The sequence below is a fragment of the Rhea americana genome, unplaced genomic scaffold (genome assembly GCF_003343005.1).
Source record: "Rhea americana isolate MKP2758 unplaced genomic scaffold, rheAme1 scaffold_256, whole genome shotgun sequence".
In the NCBI taxonomy this organism is placed as follows: domain Eukaryota; kingdom Metazoa; phylum Chordata; class Aves; order Rheiformes; family Rheidae; genus Rhea; species Rhea americana.
The window spans coordinates 537853-549262 of NW_028186375.1; the positions used below are offsets into that span (position 1 = coordinate 537853).

Genomic DNA, 11410 nt, shown 5'->3' on the forward strand with positions numbered 1-11410 from the left:
ACATGGAGGAAAAGTTGATCAGGAGTAGCCAGCATGGATTCACCAGCAGGAAATCCTGCTTAACCAATCTGAGAACCCTCCCTGATGGAATGACTGGCTGGGCAGATGAGGGGAGAGCAGTGGACATTGTGTACCTTGATTTCAGCAAGGCTTTTGATACTGTCTCCCATAACAGCTTCCTAGATAAGCTCAGGAAATGTGGCTTAGATGAGTGGACAGTGAGGTGGCTTGAGAACTGGCTGAAAGGCAGAGCTCAAAGGGTTGTCATCAGTGGTGCGGAGTCTAGTTGGAGGCCTGCAGCTAGTGGCGTCCCCCAGGGCTCAGGACTGGGTCTCATCCTGTTCCCCTTCTCCATCAGTGACCTGGATGAGGGGACAGAGTGCCTCCTCAGCAAGTTTGCTGATGATACCAAGCTGGGAGGAGTGGCTGACACACCTGAGGGCTGTGCTGCCATTCAGAGAGACCTGGAAGAGCTGGAGAGCTGGGCGGAGAGGAACCTCCTGAGGTTCAACAAGGGCAAGTGCAGGGTCCTGCACCTAGGGAAAAATAACCCTAGGCACCAGTACAAGCTGGGGGCTGAGCTGCTGGAGAGCAGTTCTGCAGAGAGGGACCTGGGAGTGCTGGTGGATGACAAGCTGACCATGAGCCAGCAGTGTGCCCTTGTGGCCAGGAAGGCCAATGGTCTCCTGGGGTGCATTGGGAAGAGCGTTGCCAGCAGGTGGAGGGAGGTGATCCTGCCCCTCTACTCAGCCCTGGGGAGGCCTCATCTCGAGTCCTGCGTCCAGTTCTGGGCTCCCCAGTACAAGAGAGACATGGAGCTCCTGGAGAGAGTCCAGCGTAGGGCTGCAAAGATGCTCAGAGGGCTGGAGCACCTGCCCTGTGAGGAACGGCTGTGAGAGCTGGGCCTCTTCAGCCTGGGGAAGAGAAGACTGAGGGGGGGGGAATCTGATCAATGTGTACAAGTACCTGAAGGGAGGGTGTCAAGGGGACAGGGACAAACTCTTTTCAGTTGTCCCATGTGACCGGACAAGAGGCAACGGGCAGAAACCGAAGCACAGGAAGTTCCCCCTGAATGTGAGGGGGAATTTCTTCACTGACRGAGCACTGTAACAGGTTGCCCAGAGAGGTTGTGGAGTCTCCTTCTCTGGAGATATTCAAGGCCTGCCTGGATGCAACCCTGTCTACTGTGCTCTAGGTGACCCTGCAGAGCAGGGGGGTTGGACTAGATGATCTCCRGAGGTCCCTTCCAACCTTACTGATTCTATGATTCTGTGATTCTATGATTTTGGCTAGGGATCTCATGCTTCTCTTACCTCCTAGGAGTCTTTTAATAATGTAAAACAGTGGCTGCAGGAGATAGACCGTTATGCCAGTGAAAACGTCAACAAGTTGTTGGTGGGGAACAAATGTGATCTGACCACAAAGAAAGTAGTAGACTATACAACAGCAAAGGTATGTTGATATATTAATATATACTTGTTTGGATCATAATGTGCTTGAGTAAGTTCTGGTGTAGGGATGTATCTTGGTACATAGATGTTGATGTGCCCYAAATGCCAATGGCGTAACAAGCCCTTCAGTACTTCAATGCAAGGGATGAAACTGGAGTTCAGGAGTGGGATGGTGGTCTAGGACTTGTGGCTTCTGTGGAGGTACACCAAGTTGCAAGGTGAGGTATGAACTTACTGTATGCTGTTTCTCAATTTGCAGGAATTTGCAGATTCTCTTGGAATTCCATTTTTGGAAACCAGTGCAAAGAATGCCACAAATGTAGAACAGTCTTTCATGACCATGGCTGCTGAGATTAAAAAACGAATGGGTCCTGGAGCTACAGCTGGTGGTGCAGAGAAGTCCAATGTTAAAATTCAGAGCACTCCAGTCAAGCAGTCTAGTGGAGGTTGCTGCTAAAACTTGCCTCCCCCCTTTTGTCTCACAACAATGAATTTGCAATCTGAACCCAAGTGAAAAAAAATTGCCCGAATTGTACTGTATGTAGCTGCACTACAACAGATTCTTACCGTCTCCACAAAGGTCAGAGATTGTAAATGGTCAATACTGACTTTTTTTATTCCCTTGACTCAAGACAGCTAACTTCATTTTCAGAACTGTTTTAAACCTTTGTGTGCTGGTTTATAAACGTGTAATCCTTGTTGCTTTTCCTGATACCAGACTGTTTCCTGTGGTTGGTTAGGATGTATTTTTGTTTTGATGTTTCTATTGGCATGTTTAGATGTCAGGTTTAGTCTTCTGAAGATGAAGTTCAGCCATTTTGTATCAAACAGCACAACAGTGTCTGTCACTTTCCATGCATAAAATTTAGTAAGATATATGTAAGATCTGATTTACTAGTTCCTTCTTGTAGAATTATAAATGGAAAGATCACACTATCTGATTAATAGTTTCTTCATACTCTGCATATAATTTGTGGCTGCAGAATATTGTAATTTGTTGCACAATATGTAACAAAACTGAAGAAATGTTTAATAAATATTGTACTTATTGGAAGTAATATCAAACTGTATGGTGATAAATATTGTCTTAATTTGTATGGCTAAGGGGGAAATCAGGCTTGCATTGTGCACAAGATATATCTTTGTGCAGCCATGGCACTCAGCCCCTTTAGTAGACCAGATACCTTTCCCACAAGTAAAACTAGTGACTGTGGCCCAAAAGACTGAGTTGTCGTGGTGCTTAAGGCATGTATCCTGTACCTGGAACACCCAGCTGATGTTCGTGGAGGCATAATGCATTCTGAATGTACAGCAGCTCCCTGTCTTAGTCTTGGAACTTAATTTATTTCTCAAGGACTTGATTTAGGGATTTTTGTCTGCCCTGTGTTGTAGGGGAGAACGGTATTTTCCTAACATGAATGACCTCAGCGTAACCTTGAGGAGGTGTAACTCTACCAGTACATTATGTCTTTTCTATATACTGTTACTTCCATCCTCTTTTAATCAATACTCTTTTGACTTAGTGCAACAGCTTAGTTCCTATTCTGTTATGCATAAAGGCATCAGAAGGATGACATGGGGACAAGTGATCTTACTGGTCAAGTAAGACCCCACACAAGACTTGCGCAAAGTAGGCGCCATTTCAAACAATTTGGAACTAACCAGCAGCCAAGAGGTTTTGGACAGTGTGTGATTCTTTGTACAGAGCTAATCAAATCATTAGTGCCTGATGTCTAGCTAAAAGCCACAGGAAAGCTAGCCTATAAACACTTCCTATACATGTAAAATTGTTCAGCTTTATCTAAACTCAAATGTTCAGCCTATTCTGTAAATAGTCTCATGTTTGAAAGACCATGTAACATTCCCCTAGTAGTAAATACACCCTGTGATAGTAAAATATAGCCTAGGTATGTTGTGAGGTATAAACTAAAACTGGTGCAAATATCCTTTTTTCTTTTTTTTTTTTTGTTGGGGGGAACTTTGGCTAACAGCTTTCTTCAACATAGTTGCATCAATCAACAGGCAATTGTAATACATAAAAAGTATTGTCATGGTTAAGTTGAACTCTTCCACTCGAGACCTTCACAATAAAGTGATGTGCTTTCTATTAGAGATGTGCTTGTTGGTATAATTCATTATATGTGACTTGCTCCTAGGAAGCAGGAGCAGTAGRAGTAGTGAGTGTTGCTAAGATCAGGAAATGAACAGAAGGAGGTGTGTGTTGAGGGTAAAACATCTTCCCTTCAGAGAACTGCACAAATGAACTTAAATGTCAAGATGCCTGCTACATACTATCCAAAATAATGTTAATATATACAGTAATAAAAGCATTGCAAAACCAACTTGGGCTACACCAGTTGTTCAGTGGTGGTTATTTTTTTTTTCTTTACAAAGTCATAACTGTGTTAATGTGCTGGTACTGTTAAGTGCTAGAGCCTGGGCAGAGGCTGGAGTTGCACTGAGGAGTCCCAGACTAGGCCTAAAAATCAGATTCAAGGGGACAGTGCCAGGAACTGCACTCTCACCTAACATGTTAAAGCTACTTAACACCTTAACTCTTATGAGGCTTAAGCTACTGCTGCCTCTTTGCTACTGCTTTATTTCCTGCATTCACTGTGCATGGAAATCCTGGACCTTTTCTGTTCCAGGCTGCTTTTAACTAAGGGTCAYTGTGAATACACATACAGTGAGAAGTAGTGGAGGTGACTCCAGAGAGCTCAACCTCACTGTAACCCTTTTTSTGCCTCTTAGATCTTATGCTGATCTCTATAAATTGTCACCTGTGACTTWGCAATCAAAGCCAGTCATTTAAGTTGAAGGGACAGAATAGGGGAGAGTAGGGAAGAAGAAAAAATGCATGAGATAGTGCAATTTTGAAACCTGAATTATTCAGAGGTTGTTAATTGCTTTAGTTCAACTGCTTTTCCCCTTCCAGTTGGAACAGACAAAGTTCACTTTATCCATTCTGTTTGCAAGAATGGGAGGAAATGATGCATTCTTCATGAGAACACACTGATAACTATTTAGTTTAAAGGTTAAGTAAAGTACCAACACTTCCTAATTSGTTGTATCCTTTTCAGATACTTACCCTGTTAAGCTGCTTCAGACATGCTGTTTTTCCTTCAGAAAACATTTAGAGCCTCTTTCCGACCATTTTGTGAGTACTGAGGAACAGCAGTAGCTGTAAGGAGGCACAAGCCTTGCACAGGGAAGCCAGCACAGCATTAAGTTACAGAACTGCAAATGGCAGGTARCAACAGTTCATAAACAGCTCGGTTCTTGCCTGGAAGCACACACCTGTAGGTATTTTATCAGGATTCGCATAAAGTATCCAATATTTGTGTTTATACATAACAAAAATCAAGAGTTAAAATACACAGCCTCTGCTTCCATAGTGAATGGCAGTTATAAACAGGAACCAGAAGTAGTTGATACTTAGTGGCTGCTAGCACCCAGTTCTAGAGCACAAACACAAAAAGAACACCTCTATTAAAGTCACACAGCTTTACTTAATGACAGTTGCACYGCAAACTATGAATTACTCAGTTAAAAAAAAAAAATCATGTTCCTGATGTTTTGCTACTACATGGAACAAGCCACTTCTATAAAAAGGAAAGCTACATAAACAGACAAACAAACCAAAAGGTCTAGCAGTACATTCCTTACTCACAGAGCTCCCCAACTCAGTCAGCAACATTAAACTGCAATACCAGTAGCCAAATGGCTTCTGCACAGCTTGCCTTTCTCAAGCAACGGTGTAAAACAAACAGAAGTCAGCCCGGTGGGAGGGGGCTAATTCCATACACAGTGAGTACATGTATTTTGGCACCTCTATGAGAGTTGAAAGTAGTGTTTTGTTCCTTGCTGGAATTCATCTCACCCATCCAGAGACTGGCTAACAAAGTCCATGTCCGCTAGAGGCACTGCCTGAAAGAAAGGGAGAGAGGGGAAAAAAAAAAAGTGATGAGGTGGCTGCAATCCTTAAAAAAAAAAAAAAAAAAAAAAAAAAAAAAAAAGGAAAGGCCATATTTAAATTGCCACATGAGCTTGCTTAAGTATAAAATGCAGCTCTACTAACTAAAATAATTAATTTGTCATTACTCCTGGCTAAAGCTTGTGAACGAGCTCTGCCCGTCTGCTGTCCAAAACTGAGAGGCGATCTGCGGCGCAGGCCAGGGAGCCGCCGCTGCGGGGACGCGCTGCGCACGCTTCCTGCCAGCTTTGAGCAGCTCGCTCTGCCCCGGCTCCCTCCTCAGCTGCCGCTCGATACCGGCCGCCGCTTACTCGAACGCTACCGGCRTTCCCAGCCGAACCGCTCCCGTTGCGCTTGTCCAGCTGCAGCGACCCGCTCACTAACTCGCGCTGCCCAGGTTTATTTTTTGTCCCCCCCCTTCCCTCTCTTGCCACCCAGCTCACACAGCTGTATCTTGGTCACATAACTGCAGGCGGCCGCCGCGAGCTCGCCTTTGGGCTCCTCTCCCTTCGGCCTTTCCAAACATCAGGTCAAAAATAAAGACTAATTTACTGAGTGCGCTAAGCTAAGTGCTTTWTCGTCCCACTCCTCCACCTCTCTTCCACTGCCACAGAAAAAAGGGCTGGCTCGCGCCCTCGCTTACCCAGTTTGCTCCTTCTGCCCGAGCAGCTGGTTGCCGCACGCCGGCATCCTTCAGCGCATCCTCGCCCTGCACGGGCTCCATAGCAGCGAGAACTGACTCGTACAAGCGCGCCACGTAGTTTTCCAGCTCTTCTGATTGTTTTGCAATCAGATCCAGGGTGTCTTTTAAAGCTGGAAAAACAAAAAGTGTGGACTGAGGCAGCAGTAACATGATCATCTACCCGGTAAGAGCAATACAGAAGAGCCATTTGCCCGAGACACATTTTTGAAGCAAACTGACTTTAGGAATTCACCAGCTGATCTCAGTCCCTTCCAAGCGGGGGTACAACGTTACGGGGAGGAGCGAAGAGGGGCGGCTGAGGAGGCTCCAAGTTGAGACAAAAAATCTAGCCAAAGGAACTCCTCAAGGTGTGCTCAAAGGCAGCTACAGAAGGCAGAAACTTCCCTCGGGGCTGYGTAAGCAAAATTCCTCCATAACACGAAACCAGACTACAGCTAAACACACCTTTGCTGACTGTACTGAGGTGGTGGTGGCCACAGCCAGCTGCTCGCAGGGGTGTCGCAGSGGCGCCCCACTTCCCTTTCCCTTTGGGCTCTCGGGCGCGAGGGGCCCCGGAGCTCCGGCAGACCGTCCCAAAAGAGACGCCTGAGCTGACTGTACGGCCCTTCCTTTAGGGACACCCTGCGCAGGTACAGGCGCAGCATGCGCCAACTCACTGGAGCCCCCAGGTTTCAGAGGGCAGAGGCCACCACCGGCGTCACCGGCTGCGTCGCCTGCCAGCCTGCCGCGTCCCGCCCGCAGAAACGCGCGTCCCCGCCGCCGCGTCCCCGCCGCGCTCCCGCTCACCCGGCGAGCTCGACGCCATGCACTCCAGCAGGGCTTCGCCCCTGCGCAGCACGCTGTCCGTCAGACCTCGGTGGTCAGCCACGTCTCTCCTGAGCTCCTGGGAAGGCAAAGGGGCGGCGCCGTGCAGGAGCGCTTCGGGAAGAAGAGCGCGCGGCGGGCGGGCTGCGCAGCCTGCGCCGAGCGCAGCCCGCTCTCCAACCGGCGCGGGGCGGGCGGCACCCGGGCCACGGGCACCCGCCTTTGACTCGGGACGTTCGGGCTGGCAAGCGCCGCCCACAGCGAGCACGCTCCCCTTGCGATTAGTTTCTCAGGCTCAGAGCGGCTAACGGGCTTGCAAGAAGCGCGTCGCACGCGGAGATCGCATCGCCTGCGCCGCGGGCCGGCGCGCCGAGCGGATCGAGGCCGCGGAAAAGCAGCTCTGCCCTTGGCACCGCGGGGGAAAAGGGGCAGCTGCGGCACCTACCAGGTAACGGTGCACGGACGCCGTCACGCTCCAGACGCCCGGCGCCGGCGGCGTCCACTTGTCTGCGACGTCCGCTACTTTGTACAGCCAGCGAATCAGCTCTTCTAGCTGACAGCAAAACATCTACTTAAGGAATCAAAACAAAAGGCGTCGCTTATCTGCTTCCGTAACGAAGGCAGCGGCGGCACAGAGGGAGCGCGGCCTCSGAAAGCACCTGCCGCCGCGGCCCTGCTCTCCGCGGGTGCCAGCGGGATCCCCGCCGCGCTGCTCCCCCGCCGCCTCCGGCGAGCGGCCGGCCCCCGAGGCCGACGCACCCAAAACACACGCTGAACCTGCCAGCTGGCGGGGGGAGGAAAAAGAAAAAAAAAAAGAACTTCTAATAAAAGTTCAGGAAAGCGCCACCAGCTCTGCACTGTCAAAAAAGAGGGGGGAAAAAAAAGGGGAGGGGAGAGGAGGAGAAGATTAAAAATATATATATATATTCCTATCCAGCCCACATGTTTAAAAAAAAAGACAACTTTGGCAATTTTTCGTTTGGGAAGGCAAATTGCCGTACTAATTTATTTTGCATTAAAACGCAAAGAATTCGTTTATCTTTGTTATTTGTTCATACCAGCTCCTGCTGGTACCAAGCGTGATGGGAGAAAATGCATGGCACAGGCCCCCCTCTGCGTTTCAGCACGGCTGCGCCCCAACCTCAAGCCCTCCCGACTACCGTTGGGTGGACGCAGACCGTTAACAGGGATGCTCCAGACCCGGGAAGGGCAGGGAGGCTGCAAGACCTTTTACTGCCAGATGTTCTTGCTCCATCAAGAGACACTTTCTGCTCCGGTGAGCCGCCCTGCATAAACCWCTACCAGCCGCCAGGAAACAAACACCACGCACACGACACCGGGAAGACACGAGAGCGAAACGAGGCACGTTTTACGCGAGATCTTCCCAAAACGCAGTTCGATTTCCGGCCTCAGCCTACCTTAATGCACCGTGCGAGGGACTCGCGGCGCTGGCCCGCCTCGGCAGGGGACCCGCTGAGCTGCGGCGCGCTCAGGTCGCTCCCGACGGCGGTGGGTACGCCAGGCCTCCGCAGAGCATCGCTGCGGCGCCGGCTACGCAGCGCAGCGGCTTCCGCGCGGCGCGGTCGCCCGCCGAGCGGCCCCGCGCCACCTCCGCTCCCCTCGCTGCCTGCTGCCCCGAGAGCCGTCGACGCGGGTGAGAGGGGCTCCTTGCTGTCACCGTAACACGGAAGACTTTGGCGGTCTTGCCCAGGTGTCCTTACAGTTAAGGAAAGATCAGAGAGATACTGAGCCAGACTTTCCAGTTCCCTGAGTCTCGGGGGCAGCGACAGGAATTCTTCATCACCTTCCCACTCTTTCCTTAGGGGGAGCATTTGCACGGTAGGTAAAAGYTGATGAGTGCTTTTCCCCTTGCCGTTGTAACTTGAAAAGCGGGTCTCCCTGGTACACCAGCTTCTCCCAGCCACGTCAGGGTGATCAAGCGAACTTGGCCCAGCTGACTCCATCATTAAATCCTTATCAAAACCTCCAGAAGCACCTGCTTTGCCAGCAGAGGAAGCAGTTTTTGCAAAAGGTGCTTTTGCAATAGGTGAGGGTTCATAGTAAGACGTATATCCTGAACAGCCTGGCTTTCTAGACCCTGGGGTAGAGAGTCCTTCTGCAGAGACCACAAACTCCTTGTGCGGATTTTCTCGGCTTCCCTGAGCCTGCCCACCTGGGCCGYGCATGCTGGCAGACGTCAAAGTGCCCTCGGGAGACACAGAAAAGCTGTCCACATCTATTCCCGAGTCCTGGAGGAAAGGCTCTGGCATCTTCCCAAGCTTGTATCTCGGCTTTAACGGATAAGCATAATCAAGCAAGGCCTCGTATTCTCTATTAGGGTCCCAGTGAGGAGACTGGCGGTCTGGAGACGGGGGTAACGAGTCAGGTATCGCGCAAGCCCAGTAATCAGCCTGGAAGGACGACATCTTCCTCACACGCTCCGTGGTAACCCGGCCATCGAGGAGAGGACTTAACGGCTTGCGCGCACGTAGCAGCCTGTCTTCTGTCAGGCTGGACTGATGGCGCAGGTCCCAAGGGGTGATGGCTGCAGGAGGAGGCACGTCCACGCCGGCTGCGAAGCTTTGGGATCGCTTCATCTCCTGCTGCTCGCAGATGCTGTTTTCTTCTAAAGACAGAGTGGAAAAGCTTGATCTGGAATGGCTCCGGAGGGTGCTCTCAGGGCTGAGGGTGGTTTTATTAGGCAAGGACCCCAGGGTGGAGGAAAAGGGGGAGAGGGACCTGTGGCTCCACCGGTGGGTACCAATGTCATGACGGAAGTCGGAGATGCTGGTTTCTTCTGCTGAGCTCTGCTGGTTGGGAGCGCTGGAGGCCAGCTCTGAACAGCCCATTTTCATCTGCCCAAATGTCCAGGGACATGGGAAAGGGGGTGGAGAGGGAGAGAGAAAGACAAAAAATGAGGCACTTTAATTCATTAGTTCCAACCTCATTTTACAAGCTCAGCAACAGCATACTACACTGCAAGAAAATCCCAGTAAAGAGGACTGGGAAGAACATTTCTGACGCTCTAGGAACGCTCAGTACCGCTTGTGTTTCCCCCCCAGACAAAAGGCCCCTTTGTGCGGCCAGCGGCACCGGGCTACGGAGATAAAAGTCCAACCCYGGATCTGCTGTAAGGAGCGGCTCGAACGCGAACTCTGCTCCTGCTGCGAAATCGCAGGCAGTTCCTGCGGGCCCGGATGGGGACTGTTTTTAAGGAAAGGCATCTCGAGTACTTGGAAGGCTGCGTGAGTCACCCGGCAGCAAGAGCCACTGCTAGGACGCGCGCGCCGAGGGCAGGACGTCAGCCCAGCCTGTTCACTTCTCCCGGCCCCCGAAACGCGGTCCAGGCTGCCCGTCCTGCAACGGCCGACGGGCACGGAAGACGACCCCCCGCCACGGCGCGTATCCTGCCGGGCCTACGTCCCCGCAAACAGCAGAAAGGGCAGAAACAGAAAAGCAGGCTCYGCAAAACGCCCGGCGGCCTACGGGACCGGGGCTGCGGCAGACGGGGGCAGAAACCCTCTGCGGCGAGCACCCGGCAGAAGCTGCTTTTTCCTTTCTACGGCAGGAGCTGCCTTTCGGGCGACTTTCCAGCTCCGCGGCAGCAGCAGGAACCAAGGCAACACCCAAGCCCAGCCCCTCCGAGGCCGGGGGGTTAAAGCTCCCCCCCGCTTACGCCTTCCCTTCCGGGGGCCGACGTAGGCTGCACGGCGTCGCAGCGGGCTGCGGAAGCGAGGAGCCTGGTTCGGCCGGGGTGCCCGTGCCCCGGCCCGAGGGAGGAGAGGAAAAGCCCCCCGTAGCTTACTGGGCGGAGGASGGTGCTTGCCACCGACTCCCTCCAAGCCACACTTCTCTCTCCAGCCGGCATTTTCCTCGCTGCAGGGCCCAAAGTTAAGCAGCCTGTGTTTTTAAGCACGTGCATTTTCATTGCTTCTCCCTCCTGCTCTGGGTCTTTCTGGTTTATCTCACCATGTTTTCAAGCATGAAGGATCTGGCAGGACAACAGATCAGAGAGATTCACGTTTTATTTCTCTGCTACAGGCCCCCCCCCCTTTTAAAAAAAAGGAAAAAAAAGTCAGACATGTCCCTCTGTCTCCAGGCCTCTGCTTCCTTGGGACAAATGCTCTCYCCCTTGCTAGGCTGCAGCCCAGGCACACAAATCCCCACCTCGTTTGGGACCTCTCGGTGAAACAGCAACACCAGTAAGTGAAACCCTCTCACCTGGTGCCCTCCTGAGGAGAGGAAACCGTGGGTGACGTCTCGGGAGAAACCCCCGGCAGGGCCCGTTCGGGAAGCGAACGGCTGCCTCTGCCCGCAGCCTGCCTCCGCCCCGGGCAGCCTGGCCGCGGGCGCTTCTCCGCGGCAGCCTGAATCCCTCCGGGTGACGCCGGCGGCCGCGGCGGGACCGGCTCCGCTCACGGCCGCGCGCCCGCTCCCCGCGGGGAGCACCGGCCTTGCTCCGCGTCCGAGCGCCGATCC

General features: G+C 51.9%; 2 protein-coding genes across 2 annotated transcripts in view; one reads left to right on the forward strand and one right to left on the reverse strand.

The window, feature by feature from the left end:
* RAB1A (RAB1A, member RAS oncogene family) overlaps positions 1-3793 on the forward strand; it is a 14069-nt gene extending 10276 nt beyond the window's left edge. The window contains exons 5-6 of the mRNA XM_085307280.1: positions 1321-1452; positions 1711-3793. Coding sequence (XP_085163406.1) covers positions 1321-1452; positions 1711-1908 — 330 coding nt within the window. The 3' untranslated portion in view covers positions 1909-3793. The remainder of the gene's footprint in view (positions 1-1320; positions 1453-1710) is intronic.
* A 981-nt stretch (positions 3794-4774) lies between these two features.
* Positions 4775-11410, reverse strand: part of CEP68 (centrosomal protein 68) — a 10717-nt gene continuing 4081 nt past the window's right edge. The window contains exons 2-6 of the mRNA XM_085307261.1: positions 8350-9786; positions 7377-7499; positions 6914-7010; positions 6068-6237; positions 4775-5378 (exon numbers count right to left, since the gene is read on the reverse strand). Of these exons, the coding sequence (XP_085163387.1) occupies positions 5328-5378; positions 6068-6237; positions 6914-7010; positions 7377-7499; positions 8350-9786 (1878 nt within the window). The 3' untranslated portion in view covers positions 4775-5327. The remainder of the gene's footprint in view (positions 5379-6067; positions 6238-6913; positions 7011-7376; positions 7500-8349; positions 9787-11410) is intronic.